At 43.1% G+C, this 26,007-nt stretch overlaps 1 protein-coding gene across 1 annotated transcript in view; it reads right to left on the bottom strand.

The window, feature by feature from the left end:
- The window catches only part of NLK (nemo like kinase), a 45,088-nt gene extending 42,272 nt beyond the window's left edge, over nucleotides 1–2,816 (bottom strand). Inside the window, exon 1 of the mRNA XM_074160654.1 lies at nucleotides 2,359–2,816. Within this exon, the coding sequence (XP_074016755.1) occupies nucleotides 2,359–2,816 (458 nt within the window). The remainder of the gene's footprint in view (nucleotides 1–2,358) is intronic.
- Between the last annotated feature and the right edge of the window lie 23,191 nt (nucleotides 2,817–26,007).

Raw genomic sequence — 26,007 nt, 5'->3', positions numbered from 1 at the left:
TAGCGAGATGAAAGGCTCCTCCTTCAAATACTCAAACCGTCTGCAGAATAACATCCATTTCCCTCAGAAGTTCAGATGCAAACTTTGGGTTATCTATTAGTGCCAATACATGCTCCGAAAGAGGAACAGATAAGCAAGAGAATCCTTATTCAAAATTAGCTTATGCCTTACATTACTGAAAATTCTGTGTTACACTTGTACCAAGGTATACATGTGTCATGTCTAAGTCAACTTAAACTATAAATATCCAAATCGATGTTTATGTTCAGTTGCATTATCTCACATGGCTAAAATTAAATTACACAGGCATGCTTTCACATTCAGAATGAAACCTAAAATTCAGTTTAATTATTGCTTACAGACTCCTAAATTCAGTCTGCATTCACCCGCAGGAGTTAATAAGAAATGCCAAAAGCCTACCAGTGACCATTGAATTCAAATGCATGGGAGCGAAGAGGAACTAATGTCAACCAACTGCCCTCTCAGCCCTGCTGCCTCACAGCTTCACCAGAGGAGATCTTACCCCCACGCTTCTGCTTTTATTTTATTTAACACCCTCCCTCTTTTTCCCTTTTTTTTTTTTTTTTTTTTAGAGATGTTGTTATCTGGAAATAAGGACTGTGGCTACAACTCTGCAAGACCAGTCCCACCAGTGGCCGCCCCTCTCGCGTGGGACCCTTGTGCCTGATGGCAGCCAAGGGCAGACCCTTCCGCTTTCCAAACTTCTGTTTTTCCACCCCTCGGCATTTTTTACGTTATTATATTTAAATATGCAAGCCTGACCTTTTATTCTACTGAATATTATAAAAGCAGATCTCTCTCTGCACCTTATTTTTTTGGCAAATAGAACAGAGGAAATAAAGACTCGGGAAATACACACAGGTAAACAAGATGATTGTAGAAACGGTAACAAGGTCTGATCTTACGTAACAATCTAAATTTAAGCGAGCCTGTAACAATTAAGTTAAAAACTCCACACTTCATGAAAAAAAACCCAACACATGAACAGATGGAAATAATCTTTGGATAATTTTTTACAGCAGATTTCTTGTCAGTTTTCATTCTCTTATATCAACTTTGTAGCACTGTACCACAGCAAGAGCACAGCAGCGCTAACTGCACAACACACCCTCCGACTCTGAACACTCCCCGTTTAAATTAATTCCCTGGGCCTTCTGAGTTAAGGCAAGATCAACTTAAGATTAACCTACGCCTCAGTTTGTGCAGCTGGTTCAGCCTTCTTAGGAAACGTGATTTTAATGCAAACACCGGGCTGGTTCCGAGTGACCAACTTTACGGGCTGGGACGAAGGAATACTGTGACTCGCTCTTCTGAGGCAGAGCTTTGCCCCGTGTGCTGGGACAGGCCGCAGCACCAAGCACCCAGTGCTTCCCTCGGAAAAACCAAAATACGGGCAGTACCTACAGCAAAACCCCTCCAGCAGCACAGCACGCCGCCTGGGCTGAACGCCGGGGAAAGTTCTGCGGGGAGACGACACAGTTGCACACTTCAAACTTTGTGTCTGTGGTACAGGAAGTGTGCAGCAGAGCCTGCTCGCAGAGACACCACCAGGGCATCTCTCCTGCTCCCAACGAGCAGCTCAGAATACGCTAAACAGACAACCGCTTATTAAAGAGAAAAAAAAAAAAAGAAAAGTATCTAAAATCATGCCAGTTTTGCTTCAGCGATCCCAAAGGGCAACAATTACACACGTTGTATTAAGGCGGTCACAAAATATATTGGAATAGATTACGCTCCACCAACAGAACCCTCTGAAACAGCGTCTGGGGGAACACAGGGACTGCAGGCAGTGCTACAGCAAGGCAGAAAATCCCATTTCCATTTATGAGAGGAGAGCAAAGTTCAGCTATTCAGTTTCAGGGAGCATACAGCATTCTACTGTAGGTCAGACAGTCTCCCCGACAAAGATCTTGACAGGTGACTGAAGGAGGAAGGCTTTTTCATACGATTTTAATTTCTAATTCTTAAGTCAGGTCAAAACGTACATTCTAATGCTCATCTGTTAATCTGAAATTTTAGGTAGCGCAGCTTAGCTACACAGAATACAGAGTCTAATATAAGGTATAGAAACGTGTTGCGTTTGTCTCAGAAGAGAGGGACGGTGCGGCCTGTTAGTCAGAGGATGCTCTTCACCACCCTACGCCTCGTCCTGCCAACAAAAACCAGTGAAGCCAACTTTCGAAGAACAGAGAAGAACCGGTAAAAAAATTTGTAGTAAGCAGCTTTCTCATATTCTGATTCAAATGTCAAAACCGAGAATGAATTATGATCTGGTTAAAAAAAAAAAAAAAAAGAAATGAAAAGGAGAAATCGGTTCAGTTTTTTGTCGTTACTCACCAGACGACACCAAAGGCTCCATATCCAATAGGTCTGTCCGGCTCAATGTCCAGTTGCTGTTGTGGATGTTGTGAGTGCTGATGATGGTGCGCTTTAACCGCAGCAGCTGCTGCAGCTTGTACCTGAGCTGGGGCCGCTGCAGCTGGTCCAGGGGCCTGGCCCGGTGCCGGTGATGGGAAATATGGCTGCTGCTGCCCCGGGTTTAACATCGCCGCCGCCGCGGCCGCAGCTGCCGCGGCCGCAGCTGCCGAAGAGGCATGCTGCTGTACGGGGTGTACCGCAGCGGCAGAGCCCGGATGCAAGTGATGCTGAGGGTGGTGGTGATGATGGAGGTGAGGAGGAGGGAGGTGAGGAAGGTGGTGGTGATGGTGGTGGTGGTGACCTGCTGCTGCTGCAGACGTACCGCCATTGTAAGCCGCCATCATTTTTGCGTTGGCTGTCGTGCCACAAAGAGACATTCAAAAAAATGCCCTTTGATCGGATAACAACTGGGTCAAGCTGTCATTTGGCCATAAAAACGAAATCTGCTACACTTCAAAAGAAGTTGGGTTTCATCATACACGGCCCACCTTTAAAAACATGGAGCTCAACTGGCCTGATCTCTTCACGAAGCCAAACAATTTGGAGAATCTCTTCATGTGTGCGTGAGCCAGAGTGCACGAACCCTCTTCCCCCAAGAGTCCAGCTGTGGTTGGCTACTGAAACTCCATCCTTGGGCAACTCCCTTGGGTTTTGTTTGGTTTTTTTCTTCACTTTTTTTTTTTTCTTTTTTTTTTTTTTTTATAAAAAAGGAATACAGCGATCAATCCCCCTTCCCTCCAGAAGGAGGGTTTGGAGTCTCTCCCCTGGAATACCCTGAGAGGACTGACAAGTCTACCCCTTCCATTCCCACATCCTCTCCATTTACCCCCTCAAACCTCCCTGAGCGCCCAGGCACCTCCTACATAGCTCCCTCCTTCCAGGCACCTGCTCCCTCAAACACGGAAGAAAAAAAAAAAAAAAAAAAAAGCACAAAAAAATCACCAAAAAAAAAAAAACTTGGGAGTTTGCAACTTTTCCTTGAAGGCCTGAAACACACACAAGCACCCAGAAAAAGTGAGGAGGGACGGGAGGAGCGGTAGGGGGGAGGGCGAGGATCGGGCGGGGGAGGGCAAGAGGGGATGAGGAGACGATAAAAATAGATGGAGGAAGAGAAAGGGCCGGGGCAGGGCAGCAGCCGGCGGCGGGGCGGGCGGGGACGGGCCGGGGAGGGAGATGGGAGCGGGGAAAGTGACAAATGACTGACGGGGGCGAGCGCGGGCCGGGGGATAAAGAGGGGCGCGGGGCGGCGGCGCTGGGGGCGGCGGCGGCGGCGCCCTGACAGCCCGGGCCGGCCGGCCGGGCGGCGGGCAGCGCCTCGGGGGGGGGGGCGCCGGCGGCTGCTCCCCGCGGCGGGGCGGGCGGGAGCGGGCCGGGTGGGGGGAGGGGGGGGGTGTCTCCGCCGCCTGCCTGCGGCGGGCAGGGGTGGGGGCGGCGGGGCTCTCAGGCCCCCGCCGCGCAGCGCCGCTCCGCCCCCCGGCCGCCGCCGCCGCCTCGGCCGCCCGACCCGCCGCCGCCGCCGCCACTCACCTCCTCACGGAGCCCCAGCGCGGAGCGCACAGCGGGCACGCGCACCCGGCCTGCCCTCCCCCCGCCGGCCCCCCCCCGCCCCCATGCGGGGCGCGCGCCCGACACCCGCCCGCAGCCAATCGGACCCGGCCCACCAGGCTCCGCGAGAGCCGCCCCCACCCAATCACCGCGCGGGACCCAGCGCGGCCGGCCCATAGGACTCGGCCGCTGCGGAGACTCCCTGACTCAGTCCCGCCCCCTTGACCCCCGCCGCCCAATCACCGCGCGCCTCCGCGCCCAGAGCCAGCGAGACCCCGCGAGATTCCCTCACCTCACACAACCCTCACCTCGGCTGGCCCCGCCTTCCTCACCTCTCCTGCCAATCACGCGGTGCCGCTCCAGCCTACTGGCCAATTGACTCTCCCCTTGAGCCGAGTCCCGCCCCGAAGACCTGCTTTTTGCCCAATCGCAGCCGCCTATCCGATCCAATTAGCCAATGAGGAGAAACGAAAGCCCGAAAAGGGGTTACTGGGCCAATAGTACTCGGAGGCGAGGCGGCGCCGTGATTGACAGCTCTCCTCACCAGTGACGAGCGGCGAGGGGCGTTAAAGGAGCCCTTCTTCTTCAAATCGCAGCGCGAGGTGCCGAATGACGGGCGCGGAAGTCGCCGGTGAGCCCGGCCGCAGGTGGGCAGCCGGCCAATGGGAGGCGGGGAATCGGCTGATGGGCGGCGCGAGCGGCCAATGGCGCCGCCGGGGCGGGGTGAGATGAGGACGCGGCGGGGCGCGGAGGTCACTGTGGGCGCTGAGGGGCGGTGGCGGGAGCGGAGCCGCGCCGGGGTCGGCGGGTCCCTGTGCCTGTCGGCTGGTGCGGCCCTGCCCAGGCCCTTGTCTGGCCGTCCCAGGGGCGGCGGCGGGTCCCTGAGGGTCGTACCGCTTCTGGGGCGAGCCCGGGGCCGAGCGAGGGAAGAGGAGCTGGGTTTCCTGAGGTAGATGTTTTTGCCCCGGTCCCGCTCTCCAGAGGAAGGTGATTATTAAAGCTGTCTCTCACAAAAGAAGCTTGCCGAACTCACCTGACGGAAAGGCTAATGTGTTTTAAAGGCGGGGTCTGGCCTCAAAATGTGTGTGGGGCTTTTTGGGGGGTGGATGAGGTGTTTTGGTTTTTTTCTTTTTTGGTTTGTAGGTGGGTTTGCTTGTTTGTTTCCGTTTGAAGACCTGAAGGTGAAGCCTGGAGGCTTTGCCTCGGAGGCCTGGAGCAGGTCGGGCTGGGAGGGTGCAGGGTGCTGGCCCCGGGGGCCTGAGCCCGGCCGGTGGGGGGGAGCACAGCGCACACCGCAGCGTGAGCGGCCCCTACCTCAGGAGGGAAAAAGAACAACATTTTAGATCTTTTCAGCAGCTAGCTAGTAGCCAGTTCTCCTCCAAGTCTGGTATTTTTTCTGCGGCATGCTCGTTCACATCCTCGGAAGTTCTGTGTCAAATGTGAAGTACGTGTTAACCTAGAACCAAAATATTTTTAGTGGCCTTTTGTTTTACTTCACTCGCACCGTTCATCTGTGTGTTTGGGGAATGCAGTGTGATGTGATTTTTTTGTTTTTTGTTTTTTTAAAGCATAAGTGTTCCCTAAAACACAGATTAATAAAAATTTTCCAGTTTTAACACTTTCCACTTTCTTGTGTGAATAGTAATCATACCTGATTAATAGTTTTACTTCACAAAAACTCGTAGTTATCAGAGCCTTAACTGTGATGGTAGGAGAGTTAAATTAACTGTGATAGTGATAAGGAGGTTCTTCCATACCATTAAACTGCGTGAGCAGTTCCAAAGGAAATAAATGACAGTGAATTTGTATGTGCCCTTGTCATGGGTGAGCTGACAGCCTTTCCTTCTCTGCAGCTGGTTCCTGTCTGCACAGGGGAAAAAATGACCAGCAGAACTCTAATAGTGCAGCTGCATTGCTAAAGTTTTACCAACAAATACCTGATGGTACAATATCAAGTACTGTGGTCTGTCTTTTCCGTATTCCTCTCTAAAAACTGAACATCAGCTTGGTGTCGTTGGCAAACTTGCTGAGGGTACCCTTGATCCCACTGTCCGTGTTGCTGACAAAGATGTTAAACGCGGCTGGTCCCAGTACTGACCCCTGAGGAACACCTCTCGTTACTGGTCTCCACTTGGACATGGAGCCGTTGACCGCAACTCTGAGTGCAACCATACTGCCAGTTCATGGCAGCTGAAGGGAAACACTTATCTTGCACATCCATATGGAGTTATGTCAGATGCCAGTGCTGAACAGCCCACCCTAATGAGTATATCTTCCTTCCACACTGGGTTTATAAACACTTTTATTTGGTGTCCCTGGCCTCTGTCATGCTGTGAAGCTTAAAACTGTCAGTTCAGCTGCTTTTTAGGCTCTTTATGCTGTGAAAGTTAAGGGGGACGAGATCCTGCTGATTCATACAGAGGTACGTTTAAGGAAAAAAAACTTTAAAGAGTATTAAGGAAACATGAAACTTGCAAAGTGCTCATCTTCTAATTGACCCTTTGTTTCCTCAGTACAGATCTTTTACTTGAAAGTGTTACCTATTAGTCATATGAATCACTCCTCCTCAGAAGAGGGCTGCAGAATGAATTAATTGTGTACTACTGTAAGTCAGTGCTGCTTGTATTTTAACGCCTCTGAATAAGAAGCATAAGGCTGCTGAGGGGGAGCTCGTTACAGAGCTGGCTCAGGGAACTTTGAGCAAGAGTGTTTTGTGAGTAGCTCAATGAGCTTGAGCTGCTTGATGAGTGAGTTGGCAAAATCTACCCATAGTAATTTAAATTGGGCAGGTAGAGACACTGCTCCAGGTCCTGCCAAAGCCCAGTTTGATTGCAACTAATTTGTCATCCCCAGTGATGCATGGAGATACGTGATTGGTGACTGCTGCTGATGAAACATGACAGATCAATTCTAATCTCTTACTGGTGAAGACAGTTATTCATGGGGACGTGCATCTGTCTCTTAGTATTTTATTCACAGTAAGAGTGCTGTAAAGCAATAGCAAGTCTGCTGTTTGAGTATCAAACACGGAATGCTAGTAGAGCTAGATTTGTCAGGCGCTCTTAGCTAAACTCATTTAAAAACTGCATATAAAAGTAAATACTGTGTGTTAGAAACACAGGATGCAGACTTGTCCCTTTTTGAAAATCTGCTGTGTAAAGTGTAGTCTTTTCTGACTCTTGAGAGATTTGATTTGCCACTTGCTTTGCAGGGGTATAATCTTTTTTTACAATACTCGGCATAAGAGCAAGGGATGGAAGACAATTTGTAAGCAGCCAGTTCTATTTCTTTGCTTCTCAGCAGTGTTTTAACCTTGAAATTCTCCACAAAAGATTGTATCATATTGCACAGCATAAAATGTTATGGTCCAGTTCCAAACATAGGCTTTGTGGGATTTTTCTTGTACCAAAAGAACTAACTGTGAAAAGAGGGCTCTGAATATTAGGATAAGTCTTCTAATTTCATGGCTGAGTATTGTGCATCAATGTCCTTTAGCACTTAGGCAGGTAGGGTTTTTGTAACCCTTTAGTGCAGAAAAAGTAACATTAAGTGGAACAAAGCGTAATAACATGCTTGCACAGATTTGTCTCCCCACGAAAGGGCTGCTCCAAGCTGTGCTACTGGTAATTTATCATGTGGGTGTTTGACAAGCCCACACATACCTTGATATACAACTCTGCAGATGCAGTCCTTGGTATTCTGTAATGCCCTGGTAATATTTTATTCATAAATCCTAATGCTGAAGCCCTTAAGGTGTCATAAACATGGTGCTAATGCCTGTGAATTTGAGGGGGTTTGGTTAGCCAGATAAATATCATGCTCTAAATAAACTGTGGTCCTAACACACAATAGAATAAACATCAATATACACAAAGTATCGTAGGATTAAAATTCCTGTTGGTGTATACTAGTCCTTTTCTTTGCAAACAATAATTTTCCAGAGTTTTCATCTTTAAAACCTTTTCTCTACAAAACCGGAAAAGAAGAAATTAATCTATTAATAAAATCCAGTGAGGAGCAGAGGGAAAGAATATTTTGTTTTAGCTTTGATTATGTATAAAGGTTTGTATCTTAAAGTTTGCAAGGATGGCAATATGCCTTCATCGAAGAGGAGGGTGAGGTTCTGCTTGTCTTGTTGAATGAGGGAGAAATCCCTGTCCTGCTCCAGGCAATGTATTAATAAGAAGATGCAGGGGAAAAAAACTCAAGTAGTCAAAGCAAGTGGATGACCTAGAATAAGGTTGTCTATCAAAAAGGCACATTGACCAGGATGAGCCTCATCTTTTTCTTTAAAGGAGCAGTGTGGGAACTTGGCTGCTTCTTTGAAAAGTGATTAAAATGATGGAAAGGTACGTACTTTAGTGGAGCTGCTCTGATAGGGCTGAGGGACGGGGTAGGGATCAACTGGTGTAAGTGACAGATGGTGTCATCTAAGATAGTGCCTGCCTGTGATGTTGGAGATTGGACTCTACAGGCACTTATGTTGCTTCACTGGCCTGTCAGCCCTGTCTGTGGCTCTTGCAGTGTGGTTTTTGTGGTGATCAGGTTTTGCAGTTGACAGCTTTGCCCCGAGTTTTAGATTGCTTTTTATACAGATCGGATGGTCATGATTAGCACGGGGGCTTGAATTCATCCCAAAGACTGTCACCTCTGAATCACTGAACTCCATACCCTGTAGTGCTTTCTCGCCAAAAGTGTTTTCTGTTGAGTTTTCTGAAATAGTTACTGAGTTCTTTGCTCGCTACAGAGCTGAAGCATGAGTGTGGCTTTAGCTGCCAGTGCTCGGGTGCTTAAAGTTGGTTTATACTAATTTTCCATTTGAAGACTTTGGCCTGATTGTTTAGTTCTTTCTGTCTCATTTTCCTTCTTGCTGCTAAACACCAGTTGCAGGAGGCAGAGGGGAGGTCTTTATCCCCTGCGGCTTTTTGGAGAAAGTGACAGTTCTGCGGTTCTTTCTGTTCTACATTTCTTTGCACCAGAAATGACCCTGCTGCTCTTTGTCACCAGTGTTTCCTTTTATCCCTCTCCTGGCAGCTGCTCTTGCTCCATTTTGATGTTGGAACAGCAAATGAACTCCCTCTGAAGCAAATGTCATGGCAGTAAAGACGTTGAAGCAGCAAGAAAATCATCTCTGTCTCTGAAGACTGAATTGGAGACCTTTGTGAATGAGGTGTTCTTAAAATAGCTCCACAGCATGTTATCTTCCCTAGAAGGTGGAGAATTGAAAACACCACCAGAAGCCACTTGTTTTTGTGTGAGCAGAATCCCTAATGTTTTTTGGAGTGGGGAGAGAAGCAGGTTACTTCCTTTTCCTCCAAATTAAAATAGATACAATAATATCTAAGCACTCTGTGTTTCTGCTGTATCTTTCATTCAGCGATGGAGGAAGGAGGCTAAAACACCGGTACTTAGGATATGGTGAATTTTCTGGATTGTAGTTTAATCAGAATAGAAAATACTGTTGCTGTGGTGGTATTTTTTGAAACACCACCTTTCACAGACCTGGCTTCCTGCTCTGGTTGTCCCACCGTTGGCTTTTTATTCTGTCATTGATGCCAGTGACAACAAATTGAACAAAGCTATTGAGTTGATTGGGATTGATTGTGTGCTTCTGCGATTGTGTGCCTCTTGCTAAGAGTTTGTTTGCAACATCATGGCTAATGGTCAGGATTTTTTCTTGTCCTGCATCCAATTACACTGAAACAAAGTGCTTGCAACAACTTGCTCTGTCAGATTAGCTGTATTTTGACCCAATATTCTATAGGTATGATTCAGTGAAGTCCTGGGTAGGAGATTAAGCCTTCAGATTGTTAAATTCTTGCAGGTGATGATGTAGATGTAAATGCAGTTAGTTTTGTTTGCTCTAGCTTTATAATGATAGTACAAAGTCCAGCCTGACTCTGATTCCTCTTCCCCCCCCCTTTATTTCCAGTTTGGATAGCTTCTTAGTGCTTTTGCATGTAATGACTAATTTTGTCTAGCATAATAGCTCATAAATCCTTCCCCATGTCGGAGTTCCTTAAGTCTTGTCATAGAGCATATGCATTCAGTATCAAAAAACGAACAATGTGTTATGGAAACCCTTAAACAAACAGTAATTTATAAATTGTAGTCTTTGCAGCAGCACACCTATCCATTACAGCAGGGCAATTCTGAAAATGCGACTTAAACAGCTTTTCTCTGAGGTACAGAGTAGTGATTATTCCCTGGGGTCTCACCAATATTACTATATTTCTGTCATACACAAATAGTCAAGATAGGAATACATCCAGGACCCAAACTGCTGCAAACTAATAGGAAACAAACTTGCAGCCTGGGTCACGACGTTTCACTCCAGCATTGGCTTCAGAGTGCGATTCCGGTAAACTGGGATAATGTAATGCTAGTAACTTAAGTTTACATAGAAGGTTTGTTATAATTAGTGTAACTTGAAGCCTGTGCTTTATTGGGCAGTCGCAGATGTGAAAAACAAATTTCATATTGACTCTAGAATTACATCTGTGTATCTGATCGTAGATTCTGCTCATTTTTATTTGAAATGAACCGTGTGAAGCCAAATCCTCACTTAGTTCATGTAAGTCAGTGTGGCTGACTCCAAACCCACCCCCGTGCTGGTTTTTGTTTGGGGTCTGGTTTAGAAGCAGGTTCTTTAACTGTGTTATGATGGAAATAGTTTAAAGATCAGCTTTTTGTGCAGTGTGGTGTATGAAGCCATTTGATGCCCCGTTTTCCATGTGCTTTATTTAACTTCTGTCAGGCAGTTCAATGGGTGTTTGTACTGGTGGTACCTGCCTGAGCCTGTTGTGTTTGTGCCGAGGTAGAGAGCCGCCTGCCCAGGTTATTAACTTACAGGGGTTGTTTTTGCTGTAGGTTTACAGACCTTTTGATGCTTTGAGCTCATACCTGTTGCAGGAAAGTATTTCATATGTAGAGATATTAAGTTACATTACATATTATGGTGTTATTAAAGGATCTGTTCAGTGGAATTTCAAATAGCTAATCTCAGGTAATCAACAATAAATGTAGAGCCAAAAGCTTTTTACCTTAACTGTGGTTTTTTTTCCACAGTATTGTTAATAACAGAAACCAATTTCTCCAGGCAAAGAACACTGTGTGATAGTACATTTATATATTTTTTCCAAGAGTTGTGTCACCATTTGCTGCCTGTTCAAACGTGTCACATGTTTAGTGACCTTGTTCTTCTATGTGATCCACTGTTTCTGGAGTGAAAACTTGCTAAAAATAACAGCAAGCCAGAAGTTCAGTAGAGTTGCTCTGAATGACCCCAGTCAAGGCTCCGGGCACCCGTGGCCTCTATGGGTAGCAGAGATTCCCAGCTGGTGTAATGTCAAATACTGCGTACAGGGAACTGATGAGTGTGTGAGGATAAAACCAACATGGTTCCAGCCCTGGGCAGTCTCTTACAGTTTGGATACGTACCTTGGACTGGTAGGTGCTTTTGATTCACTTGTTTGCTGCAGCATATCGCTAATATTAGTGCATTATTTAATTTGCACAGTGTGACTATGGGCACAATTATTTGTTTACAATGTTCTTACATATGGTGAGTAATGTCAGGCATAGAGGTAAAGATTAGGAGGTTTATCTGTCAGGACATCCTTGACAGTAATCATCACTTACACCTCTCAGTTTTATGTCGGGTAAGCACATTTGCTTAATTCAGCATTGAGTTTGCATGTTGTGAAATTCAGTTGTTGTCTTGATTCAAACCTACGAAGAAAGATAAAGGGTTGGGAAATAATCTTCATTTACACGTAACCTGGGAATTACTGGTTCAGGTGATTAGAAGGCCTGTTTCCTTAGTTAGACAACAATCATTATGTTGTACATGGAGAATTTTCTTAGTTTAAGAGCTCTTGCTGATTTGACTTTTTTCCACCCAAATGATCAGCTACCTTCAGGTGTCTGATTTACTGGTAGCCCCAGGAGCCCCCGTCCAGTGTTCAGTCGTAGCAGCAGGACACAGGAGCAGATACAGCAGGAGCTGGCTTGGCCATAACATCTGCTGTCTCTGCTCTCAATATATCGCAGTGCTCTCTTTCTGAAGTCCAGGAAACTTTCGCTTCCTTCAGACAAATTGTGCAGGTTAAGCAATACTCCCTGTGAGGTACGTTTTGAGAATTCATTAGTTCTGCTGCTGCTTTACATAATGCTTTATTTGAAATCAGATGTTTTTGAAGAAAATAAATCTTGCATTATGTGCACTTGGGAGCAAAAAAAAATGCTTGCCTCATATGTAACATACATATTAACTGCTTTTATGCATTACATTATAAATAATTTAATGAATGGAGTACCTGTCTTGCTTATGGAATTGAGTAATTTTTATAGGAGCGGGCAGTAAAATTAATCAGGGAAAGTCTGATACAACATTTTGCCAGAAACATGAAGAGAATCTTCTGCAGGTCTGTGAATATCTGAATACTTCTATTTTTCTTGGACTCAGTGGAAGGGGAATTGGTAAGTAAAAGTACTAGATGCAAAAATGAAATCACTAATTGAAGAACATGGACTTTTATAGCAAACAGTTTCTTAATTATATTCACATCATAATTTTAACTAGGAGAAGTATTAAACATTTGACGTCTTCAATTTTTCACCTTCTGTGTGAAGGTGGAAATAATTGGTGGCAATAATTAGCATTACTGATAGAAATGTAAAGTTTTCTAAGTTCTCTCAGTTGTTTTAAGACCATTAATGTTTTTTCTAATCCTGCTTTTTGACATGGTAATATCCCTTTAAGGGTTTTCTTTACCTGATCGGTTCCTTTCCTACTAGGAGAGCTAAAGCTTTTCGGCTGTCTGTCCAATTTATCCTTCTGGACTAAATTTCTCCTATCAAGATAACCAGCAGCAATACTGCCTTCAGGAGATTCCTATCAATTAGTTACGCATCACTAATTTCTGTGGTGCTGGTGGCCCAGTCAGTTGTAAGAAAGCTGGTTTGTAAACAGTTATGGCTGTTCAGGGGTTTTTTTTTGGTGAGGATTTTTGTTCTTGAAATCCATCTTTTACATGGCAGCTACTGAAAGCCTGTGGATTTACACATGTGCATGAGGAAATACGGGGTGGCTTTAGACAGCTCCTTTTGGGATGTTAATTGCCTACAGATTTCACAGAGGACTAATGAGGGGCCATGTTATACACAGCTAAGCAAATTTATTTTGAAAATACTTATGATGCAGAATGTCATCCCAGAGATACAGGGCTTTCAAGGTACAACAGTCCTTTGTAGCTCTTGCGTAAATCTGTGGGTGTCTGTGGGTGTGCGGTGCCTGCTGCCACCGCGATGGCTCTCCTACGTGGATCAGTCCAATTCCAGGCACCCTAAAGGCTCCTGCTAACTTTTCTTTTGCCCTGTGGTCTTAATGATATTCAATTTAATTCACTGGAAAGGAAAGTGGGATGTAAATAGTCTGTAAATGAGACTCTGGGGTGACACAGTAGCAGTCTGGCATTGGAAAGAAGGGGGTGCGGTCTGAAGGGAAGCTGGTATCTGAGGTGACAGTCCCGCTCCGAAGCCACTGTTGCAGCCTTAGATACCAGTGAGTGTGATGGAAAGATGGCTCTTGTTCCAACACGCACAAAGCCCTGTTTGTAGTGTGATGTTGTGCTGCTCAGCAGATCCTCGAGGATCTAGACAGCATCAGAATTTTCCCATCACAAGTAAGCTTTTCTGAATTGCTTCTGCTAATTAGTTGATGTTACTTAGGTTCCTGTTGTTCAGTGGAGGACGTGGACGTTACCAGTGAAGTGCTTTCCCTTCACATGCTGCGCTTCTGCTGCCTGGAAGCCCTGTCACTGCGTTTCATTGCATGGGTTTGTGCATGTGTTTATTCCTGGGTTTTGGGTTTTTTGTGCTGTATGTGATGAGATAGACTTGGTGAGCACTAAGCGTGAATCTGTTGTGTTTTATACTCTGTAACCACAGCTTATATCCCTGGTGTCTCTCCAGCTCCTCAACATCACTGACCAAGTTTAAGAAAGTGGAAAGAAGCTATGGTTTTGTGGCTGCATTGATAATGCGAGTGGCCAATGCAATCTAGCAGGAAAGCAGGTTATTCCCCAGCTGGAATGCAGACCAGGCTTCAGTTAATCCCTCCCTTAGCCAGAGAAAGGTGGTTTTAATCTATTTATTATGCATTTGGTTGTTTATTTCAGCACTGATACGTCTGCAAATGCTGTAGCACTGTCTCTTACAATCCATTTGCCGTATCAGCAGGTGTATCAGGACATGGAGCTGCTTCCAGTCGCCCAAGTGTGATCCCAAGTAGTGCCACAGGATCCTGTGGATGGCTTGGGGTCTGTGCAGAAGTACATGACAGTAGAACGTGTCATTTTTTAGAACCTGCTACCAACCGTTTTAGGATTATTTTTTTTAGGCAGTTGAACTTGTTTTTACTGATGTTCAAGGCAAAACTAATTTGATATGATTATTAGAGAAGGAGAATTAAAAGGACAAAATCATACAGGAAGCTCATTAAAATGGAAACATTGAAATAACAGGGTAATTGGGCATTGATTCTGTCCTCACCCCCTCACTCCCTCACTCACTTCATGAGCGGTTTTGTATTAAAAGTGACATGTCTGCAGGATGGTGCTCCAACATCTGGTGTTGCTGAAACAAAATGAATTGCTTGTTGTTTTTTTCTCCACATTCTTCCAACATCTGCATGTGTAGAGCTGGCCTGTATATTAATTGTATCTAACACTGCTGGTGTGGGATCCTGCCTTCAGGTAGGAGGGGGATGTTTGGGTGTGGGTTTTTATTGCCAGTCACTTTTATTAGATATTGGGTGCCTGGCTGTGAATAACTAATGTGAATGGGTGCTCCGAGGGCTGCTGCAGGAAACCCATGCACAGCTCTGTTGCTGTCAAGTGTGTTTATGTGAAACAAAGAAGTTCCTGGGCTAAGGCCTGTCTGTCTCCTGAAATGTTGGTGTCACCTTACCTGATTAAAACTATGCAAATAATTTTCCTTATTTTCTGTTCTCAGAATGTTTGCAGGCAAATCACCATTTTTTAAAAAGTATTCCGCATTGAAACTGATTGATAATTGTGTTGGGATTTTGTTTTTTTTTTTTTTTTTTACTTTATAGGCTGATCCACTAAATTGATTATAAATCTATCTTGCTGAATGTTTACTATTTCAATAGCTCTGGCTGTGATTATTCTGATAGGAAGCAATATATTTGTTTTATGTTTTGAATGATTGCTAAAATATATATGGTTGCATGTGCCAATTTTAAGATTCAGTTTATTTCTGAATGTGACTTTACTGCTTCTCAGTATTTGTACTATAAAAATAGAACTGCATAAAGGTTCATAGCAACAAAATAGAAAAAAACCTGAACAATAGACTTGAAATAATATTTCTAAATCTTTTCTGATCTCTAATTATCATGATGTTAATTGTGTCTTCCAGTCTTCAAACTATGCTCTATTTGGGAAATCACATGCTTAAATCCATTCCTGTCCAGGAAAAGCTGAGCCTGAGCTTGATTTTAAGCATGTGCATAAGTTATATGAGTTAAATGACTCATAACTATTTGCTTAAATCCTGTCCAGTGTTAGGCTGACTAAATATATTACAATTGCAATGTAAATACTGCAATAAATAAAATAAATATGGGTGCTGGTTTTGCCATGAACTTGTCACTGATTTTGACTTTTACAGTCATTTTTACGGTATACAGTTGAAATCAAAGAAGAATGGAAATTTCAACTAATTTTTTAATATGCTGAAATGTATTAAGTTACACAAAAGAATCCATATTACAGTAATCCTGCATATATACAGAAAAAGAGTACCCAGTGTGCGTGGCAGATGGTTTCAAAGGAAATCCTCGAGAGCTAGGATTAAAAAGCAATTTTCAGCAAGTTTAAAATGGGTCTCCATATTTGGGTCACAGATATTAACTCTTTCATTGCAAACAAATGAAGTAGGAGTCTTGTTGGATCATTATGGAAATGTTTCTCAATAAAAGCTGACCCACGCACACTGTGGAAGGGAGAAATGAGAATGTCAGTGGATTCTGCTCCTGATCCTATTCTAACAGGGGTGGGAAGCAGCGCTGGGATAGACAGAGGCAGTGGGATATGTTGCACATAAGTGGGATTCATCATTGGCCCAACAAACATTGGCAACCCTGGTAAAAATAATATGTATATGGCTTCAATTTTTGTCCGCGCACTGAAGCAAATTTACATAGAGACGAACATAAAAATTGAAGAACAAAATATAAAGATAAATTTTCTCAAACATTTTTTAGGGGAACACTAGAACTTGCTTTTTTTTTTTTTTTTTGAAAGGTTATCTTCTAAAATAAACAGTACCACGCAAACACTGTTCCAGGCTGCAGCTGTTTGGTGGTGATGTTGGAACATCTAGAAATATTATCATCAATACGATGCCTAAAAGCGATTGAGCGCAGACAAGCTTTGTACTCTAAGAGCAAGAGAAGACACTGGGCTTTTAGTTGGTATAAATAGCAAGTTGGAGATTATTGACTTTAACTAACTTATACCAGCTAGTAATCATGTTAGGGATGTAATTCACATTTACATCAGAGCTCTTTATACACGTCTGGCAGTGTAAAGGAACCTCAAGTTTGATATGAACTAACTTTTCTTTCAAAGACTTCTTTATTTCCAAAGTAGAAATTTGAGTTAGACCTTAAGCAATGTTTATCACTAAGCGGTGAAATAGAGCAACTGGTTTACTGTGTTCTCAAAGCTCAGCCGGGTGTATTTGGAGTACATTTGGAAAGCTTTCTGAGCAAAGGTGCCCGATGCTCTGCTAAGTGAATTATAGAAGTAATTGCTGGTTTAAATTTCAGCCTACGGAGAAGTTAATTGCATGGCTCTTAGGCTATTTTATCGGCTACATGTTAACAGCAAAGGACACTCTGCTTCTGAAAGGGCATCATAAATGTCCTAGTGGGATAACTAACTGCAGGTATATCTACAAAATGTTAATTAACAATGCTAAATAATAGGTGTTTTCTTCAGAACTGATCCAAGGCAAATATCAGAGATCCTATGTGCTAATCAGAAAAGAAAATTCAGGTGATGGATGAAAGTAATGTTAGAAGGCAGCTTTCAGTCTTCAGTTCTTGTACCAAAGCTAGAAAGCTTCAGTGGACTTCTTGGAGCCCATGTTTCCAATGTAATTATGTGCCTTCAGAGGGGAATTATAAGCACCTAAATTAGATAACAAATATTGAACATCTCAAGCTGTTGTCAGCCATCATGTGTCACCAAGTTATGATACTATTAATACTTGAAAAAAAAAAAAAATTCTCCCATGACAACAGTTCTCTTTGATCTGCATGTTTGTAAATGTAGTTCAGGATTTTGCCTTAGATTTTTCAAAGACTTGCATCTCTTAAAGGGAGGCATCACAGATCAGTTCAGATCCTCCTGTCATTGTTATCTTCCAGGACTTCTGTTTCAAGTGGTTTTTGAAGGTTTCTGTGAAGTCCCAGGTGATCTGAGATAAGACCTGATCCAGGTGTCTCTGGATAGGCAGAGCGATCCATTCTCTTGACTTCAACAAACTTATGATCAAGTTCTAAAGAAAGGAATTAGAGTTGACTTTCGAGAGTTTGTTGATTTCAGTTACTCGCTGTACAATCAAGTATTCGATAAAGCAGGAGGTTCTTGTATGGCGTCAACTGTCTCATGGGTGAAAAGCAGTTGTTTGTCAGGGCAATGGAAGGGAAGGCTCATGCAGATTGCCAAAGGATTAGGCAGACGGGTGGAAAACAGAAGCCTGAATTCCCTTGTTAGGGACCAAAGGAGGGTCATCCAGAAACTACACCGAGGTGTAACTCTGAAGCCACGTGTGACACGCTGTTAAAGTGTGTTCAGAAGAATACTGTAAAAGGGAAGATTCTCAGGTGCTGTTTGTCTGCGAGAGCTGTGAAAATGTTCTACATTGATTGTGCATTATTTGTTTTCGGTTATATATAAAAAATAATAACTCTCAGGGAAGGAATTCCTAGTTTTCTGCAGCCTTTTTAGAGATGCCCTTTGGAAGTGAGGGTCGGTTCTGCAAGTAGGGTGTTGTCCCGGAAGTTATTCCCTTTGTTCCTCCTTCAGGAGGGTCCTTGAGTGTTCTGAGATGAGATTCCATTCCCCTATGGCCGTGGGAATGGAAAGGCAAATAACCATCCAGGCCTAAGACTTCTTAAATCTCACTGAGGAGCTACCAGGCTGTCCTAATGTTGATAAATGCTGCTTCCAAAGCAGTGTCCTGCGCTCTGACAAATATGTAAATCTCTGAAATTATTATGGCATTATGGCATTCAGAGTTCTGAATACTAAAAACTGTGGCTCTTTAAAGTAGTGAAATGCTTTCTTACCTTCAGAACTCTTACAGGAAATACTGAATGTTAATTTCCACTGCGTGCTTTGGAATTTCTCTCTACGTGTATCTTTTTGTACTGTATATTTATGAAAAAGTGTTTTTGAGTAGATTACTGAAAGCAATAACCTATTCATATCAAGGCCATGAATTCACGTTTAATGTAACTAGTTAAAAAAAGTGAAAGCTTACATACTGATAAACTGTGCTATAGATGGGCTTCTCTGCACTTCTTCGTTGATGGTACTTTTAAGTAGCAAGTTGAAGAGAAACAGATAATGAAAATTGATTCTTCTCTGCAGGTCTCTCTTGCTTACCGTTGGACTTCGACAGACTTAATCTGTGAAGATAATTGAAGTTCCTTTGCTCTGAATGCTGTAAGTGATTTTTTGTTTGTTTTATGGAAATTGTTAGGAGCCTATTTGCTCCTAACAAACACAGGGGAAAAAGGTGAAAATGCCAAATCACAAACAATTGGTTGAAATGAAGCTGGTGCAGATTTGTTATATGACTGCACGTGTTTGCAGGAGATATTTCTTAACAGCATTTTGTATTCAGGAGCACCCCTGTCTCCATTCCAGCCATGCTGAGAAATGCAGTAGCAGAACCCTAATTGCAAATTGCCAGTAAAGATACCCAAGGAAACAATATTTTCATACTTCTGTTGGGACTTAAAACCAGATTAGTAACCTCAGCATGGTGGAGGGAATCTGCTGTTGCTGTGTGTATTGTATTTGGTTGAGAATAAACCCCTGAAGTGTCAGTATAGCATCTTAACCAGAATATCATGTAGAGAAGTTGGAGGGGCGATAAAACTTGCCAGTGAAAAATTTTCCCATTGGTAATGACACAGGGTGCTGGCCCTGACCGCTGTTTAGCATAACTGTTGGTTGAATTTCAGGTGCCATGATAGCGTAGTGGGAGACCTGAAATATGTCTTTACTGTTCAATAGACTTCTCACAGGAGCAGCCTTGCCTGTGTTAAATGCTGTCTGTGCGGAAGCCCAAGCCCTGTCCATGCAGAAACGTGGCTTCTGGAGCCCTGGAGCAATGCCCCCCAGAGTACAGAGGATCCTGCAATTGTGGCTGGGAGGCTGCTGCAGGACGCAGAATGTGGGTAGGGGGCTGGAAACGGAACACCATAGTTTTGACCTTGTTTCAGCATCCCATTAGTATCCTTACAACACAGCCATCTCATTCTATAATTAATAGCTGTGCATGTTGCTAATGCCACGTTTCTTATTTCTGTGAGAGTGTCTTTAAAACGGTTGATATTCTTGCACCAATGAAAACATGTGAAGAGCTCTTCATAGCCCCACTTTTTCCCCCAAAGCTGCGGCAACGATTTTCTGGCTTGTAGAACAAAGAAACTAGAACAAATTCCACAGCCAACATCTGCACCTGGCTCACTTATTAAGAGAGTAGTTGGCGTAGATGCTCAACTACCTTCTGCCAAGAGAGCCTTGCTGATACAGTTGTGCAGGGATGAAGATGTGATAATGTCTTTTACTTTTTGATTCACCAAAGCTATTTTCTTGATTTGTCAAAGTCAATTTTGTTGGAAAGGAAAATATCTTTGTACTTTTAAATATCAGAGGTTAATTAATGGTTAATCAAACTTTTTCTAACCAACCATGTTAAGATTATGATGGTGTATCACTTTAGTTCCAATGGCAGACACATCACATATGGGTTGCCATTTTGATGGCTTTGAATGGTAATCTGACCCATAAAAACTGAGGCATAATATGCAAACTGATTTTTTTCTGGCCTGCCCTATTCTTGATGCCATCTGTGTTAGGATGGAAATGAGCCTGCTCCAAATGTGGTCTGCCAGTTTTAAGCAGAGTGGTAGTGCCAATTGCAGATGGATTTAAAAGAATAGCTTCATGTGAACAAGAAGAGAAGGAAGATGCTACTGAGAGCAGGAAGTTTCACTTGAAAGCATATTATGTCTCTTAAATCCTGTAGCCTATGGAACATCCATCAGATCTTTCCTTTAATTCATCTCAGATCAAAAATTAAGCTATTTTTTCACCTAATTTTCACTGTAGTCAATGAGATCTCAGTTCTATTCAATTTACGGCCTGTATTCAATTGAGAGGCCTGTGCTCTGAAGTTAGAGATTCAACAACCTTGTCTTATCATAGAATCATAGAATCGTCCAGGTTGGAAGAGACCCTTGGCATCATTGAGTCCAACCATCTACGCTACTCTACAAAGTTCTCCCCTATACCGTATCCCCCAACACCACATCTAAACGGCTCTTAAACACATCCAGGGATGGTGACTCAACCACCTCCCTGGGCAGCCTATTCCAATGCATATGCATAACCACAAGTGTCTTGGTACTATTTATAATTCAAAGAAACACATTAAGTGATTTTCACTGGTTAGGAATATGGTCTACAGAAATCTCTGATTATTTTTTTTCATCTCTTTTAAATCGATTGCGTTGTTTGAACGACCATTTGCTTTTGCAGTAAGGAAGCGTGTAAAAGGCGGCACTCATCGATGAATTTTATGTTCGTGACACACTTGAACATCCCTCTCAAGTCCTCTTTCAGCTTTTTATTTCCAGGCTAAATAAACACCAATTTCAGCAATGTCTCATCTACTCCCTTTAATTACTGCTGTTGAGAGAAAGTTTCTGCCGATGCAAATGTGCTATTTTGTCATGTCACATCAAATTGCATCAGCCTTATATTTAGGAACAAAAAGAGGGGGAGGCAGAGACAGGATGTGGCTACAAATGGAACCAAAGGGTTTTCTTAAACATAGGCTGAAAATAGACAATTGAGGCAGTGATGCTTTTTCAAGCAAAAATCCATGAAAGGGAAAATCAAGTCTGTGACGACAGAAATGAAAAGCAGGGCTGGGGGTGTGCGAGGAGGGAGTTCTAGATGGAGGCGTGGGCTGGTGTCAGGGAAAAGCTGATGAACTCCTCATTTACGCAAACACCCTTTGCATTGTCAGATGGGTGGGAAGTGGTTTTAGAAGATGTTAGACCATGTACGTCTCCTCTTGGGCCTTCTCTGCTGGCTAAAAGGGTTCCTGGCCATGCTTCCCTCCGGCTTCTTGCAGGGCATGCACCTTCTTAGTGCTTTGTACAGTGTAATACATTCTAGTAGCTTAGTATGCCTTTGGAGTGCTACTGTACAGTACCTATAGACTCAAAATATCTTTAAACATGAATTAGCCCTTAAAAGGCTCTTGCACTGCAGGAGTGGTGTTGTCCATCTGTAACAGACAGTTGCCTGGAACAACTCAGTTACTCCGATGAAACTCTGCTACAGTCACAACACTCGAGCCCAGTTGTTCAGGTTGCCAGAAAACATAAGGTTTTGTGGTTCAACAGAAATTAATAGAAAAGTGCAGATTTACACCAGCCAAGAAGTTGGACTAGTGACTTTAATGTTGCCTTCAGTGGCATTTGCCTGGAGAAACAATGGTAGAAAAACAAAGGCCTCCAAATCAATTGCCAGTACAGATAAATAGCAGTATTCCAGATTCTTATCTTGGGCATAAGTTCATTTCTGACAACATACACTTCAGATTACTTCTTTTAATTACTTTCAGCAGTAACTCTCAGGTCACTAAACTGAACTAGATAGATTGTGGTAAATAGGCATAGAGAAAATTTGTAGTAGCTGTCCAAATAAATGTCGGAGACTTCAAATAATCCATCACACTAAATTTACTTTAAAATGTAGTGTCTATTCCCAAAATATATTTTTTAAAATTGTTCTTCAGGAAAGCCAGTTTGGTTCTTCAGAAAATGTTAGCAGCTTCCCCATGGAAAACACTTTCTGCCCTCTCAGAACTCGGCAGAAAATGATCTATTGAAATCAAATGCATAAATTATGCATGTAATACAGCTTGCTTTGAAATGATGAGTCTGATCAGAGCCTGATGGCAATTAAACAGAGTTCTGAAAGATCAGCTGTGTTTGAAAATCATCAGAACTCTGGATGCGGATGTGATCTGTAGGCATGTGAGCAGCACCTGTATATCAAATTAGAAAAATACTATTCATTTCTTACAGCTAAGCACTTGGATACTCTCCTCAGAAGTAATTGGTGATGTTAGAGGTAATATTTTTTTATTCTTGTCACCAAGGATAATAAAAATGTGGTAGAAGCTTGTATATTTACAGCATTCTGACAAATGTAAGTCAAGTAGTGTTTCAGACTGAAGCAAGACAGGGAAAGGCACCAGCTCTTCATGGTTTGATATTAACAGTCCTCCAGGACTGTAAAACATTAAATATAGTGATGCTGTCATCTAAATTCTTACATTCTTTACAACACACAAATAAAAACCCATGGTGCTAAATCCATGTACACAATGAAGCTTGATGGGAACAAGGCAATGAAAGATTTACCCCAGGCTTTATACAAAACTCTAGCCTGGGCGGTGCGAGGCTCGTGTCTTTGACCTGGCTGCAGTATTTGGTATTGTGTCTCCTGTGACTTTCCTTTGGTAAATGCCTCCCTTGGCTGTGGCATCGGACTGGACCGCAATGGCAGTGTAACAGTCCAGGGGTCTTCCCTCCTGGAGTGGAGGGAGGAGAGAGTCCTGTAGAGATTCTGGTGATACTTAAAGCATTAATTTCCATAGACTTTCTTATTTGTCATTTTTGTGTAATCCATTTCCCAAGACATAAGACAATCACATCTGATTTTTTTCCTCCAATCGCTTTTTTAGTAGCCGAGAATTAAAGTGCCTCAGTAAAATGTGTGCATTTTCATAGCAAGGAATGCATTTCTGTTACACTTTTTCAAAGCAAATCACAGAAATATTAAATGGAGAAGGAGAAAGATAGATGTTTGTTTTTATAGATGAGGTTTGTTTGTTTTGAACTGAATAAGTCTGAAAATACTAGATAAAAACTGCAGATCAAATGAAAAGACTCTGTAAGCATTCTCCAGATTTTTCATCAAAAAAACACCCAACTGACAACACTACAACAAGAAAACGCTCTTAATTAATGTCTTCAGTTAAAGGAAAAGCATTGTGGATCCCTTAAATATATTATTAAATCTGTATTGTTTAGATAATAGGATGGGGAAAGACACTTGTGCCGAGTGCTGTGTCAAATTCGTCAGGGCATGTTTTAATTCTAGTTCACTTGCTGGATTTCACAGCTATTTGTCTGGGTATTGGAGTAATTTGGAGGGTTGAGTGAAGCCAGATGACTGTAATGAACTCATTTTGTGTCTTTGACTCATCCTGGCAAAAAAAGAGATGCTATTTATGGGGTATTTTGTATTGTTAAGACTTCTGTTCCTCCTGTCTCTCAAACTTTCTCTGGGCCACTGTCTTTGCGCCATCACCAATAATTACGTCAAATTAATTCAGCATAATTGAGTTAATTATTAGCACTGAAGGTTAACAACATGACTTCAATTGAACCAAAGCTTTTATCCCCCTTTCCTGAGGTTTCACAAAATGTAAACAAATCTGAATCATGGATGAAACCTAAGGCAGCTCCGCTTCCATCAAGTGCTTTTGCCAGTCAGGAGAACTCTGCCGCCATATCCATTCACTCAGACGGGTGTTGATAAATGTGCTCTCTGCTGCAGAGGGAAAAGAATTCTGTGCCATTCTGTATCAACAGCCAAGTGCTTTAGAAAAAAGGAAATAATTTAATCACCCCAGAGCCATTCAGTCAAAACCAGAAAGATAGAATAATCATTAATAAAAATTCATATATAGAGAGGATATTGTACCTGGTTTAGCTGACATACATAAAAAAGCATTAAGACATTGGTCCCAAAGATTCAGAGGATAGCTTTTTGAATTAGGGACGCTGTTGTGAATCACTGAGTAAGGCATAATCAGTAGCATGAATCCTTGTATAAGGTGGTAGTTTGAGAACCTGAAGATAAGGTTTCTGTTCCCAGCTCTGCCATTGACTCATTGTGAGACCTTGCACAAGCCACTTCATTTTCTGGAGCATATCCAAAAGGCAGCAGGGGAAGTGAAAATTTGAAGGAATCGTGTCCCAGCTGTAAGGTATTTTTTTGTACCTGTCCAGCAGGGTATCCACGATCCAGTTTTGGGTCTGCTCTTGATGTGTTATGTGGAAGATTAAGAATATTATTTTATTTATTTCTTTGTGTCTTTTGGGAGAAATCAGGGGTAAAGATATTTGGTTTGCATTTATACTTGATTTGAATTCTGCAAGTTCTGCAGAAGGAGGGAAGGCATATATACTAACCTGGCAGTTCTCAACATACACTTTCTATTCTCATCTAAATCATGGCCCTGACTTTGCCATGGAAATAGCTGAGAGCCTTCTCTCCTGGAGGGGTGTGCGGGGGGCACAGGTGCCTTCCAGTGTCACAGGGGGAATTGTGCTCCTGGGGGACTGGGTCGGTGCTATAAATGACTGCAGGCTCGTTAAGGGCCATGGAGCTGTGCCTGTTGATATTGTTAGAAGTCTCGTCTATTGGTTGACTTTCAAAGACTATTTAGAACGGACAGAACTGCCCGCTCCCAGCACCCAGCTTCTGCCTTCCTTTTGGAATCAGAATAGGAGAGAAACAACGGGGACTGAGCTAACGTAGGCAATGACACGACTAGTCCTGTGCTCGAGCAATGTGTAGGCCTGCCATTTAAATACATTGCGCTAGGTAACATCTGCTGTCACTGTCAGCTGTAGTTTTAATTACTTCCCTCTTTTAATTGGATCGACTCATGAAGCACTGGAATCAATTGTTAAGCAGTCCTTTCTGGAGCCAGGTACCGATTTCCTGGATGATGGAGTTCCTTCAATATTTCTCTTTTCATCTCAAAAGAATATCTTATAACTCTCTAAAATAAGCGTCTTATAACATGTAGAGGAGAACAGTTGCTGAAGGAATGGGGAAGGCATGGTGGGTGCACGTCTCATACAGCAGCCGGCTTTGTGAGGAGCTCTCTCTTGTGGCATCCCACTGCAGCTAGCAGAGGCTTTCCAGGGAGAAGGGTCCTTTCTCAGAAACCAGTTGCTGGACTGGGAAGTCTTTCTGTGTTATAAGCTTGGTGCTAGCCTTTGGTTTTTGTATGAAGCAGATTCTCTTTGAGCAAGGCTGGGCCATGGAGAGTGACAGTAAAGGTTTTGGGAAAACTTGAGATACGGCTTTAAGACCTCAGAAGTGTTCCTCAGATATGGCGGGCATCTGCCCACATGATTAGCTGTTGGTATGGTAACAATCCCTGATTAGTGAACTGGACAAGTTAAAATCCCTCTTAAGAGGCTAAAGACTCCTAGACTTAAATGTTCTGTAATACCCCTGCTTATAAACATTTCTCCCATGACCAGGCTTGTATTTTGCTCAAGATGTGGTGGGCCAAATCCATCCATGCTCTGATGGGAAACCAGGGAAGGTTTTGGCTCAGGTTATTACTTGGATTGAGAGCAAAGGATTGGAAGATGCTAAATTTCAGCAGGCGTGGATTGGAAACAATGAGACAACAGCAAGTTGCTCTTGATGCTGCTGTGCAGGATGATGTAAATTGGGAAGGACGATTACGGGGCAAACTGCAGATGCCAGGGCGTTGTACAAGTGCCATCGCCATTAGTGGAGGGATTATGTGTGTATTGTTAGGATGGGAAGCATGTGCTGCTGTAGATGGATAAAACAAGAG

The sequence above is a fragment of the Numenius arquata genome, chromosome 18, assembly GCF_964106895.1.
Source record: "Numenius arquata chromosome 18, bNumArq3.hap1.1, whole genome shotgun sequence".
NCBI lineage: Eukaryota > Metazoa > Chordata > Aves > Charadriiformes > Scolopacidae > Numenius > Numenius arquata.
This window is presented reverse-complemented; position numbering and strand designations above follow the sequence as displayed.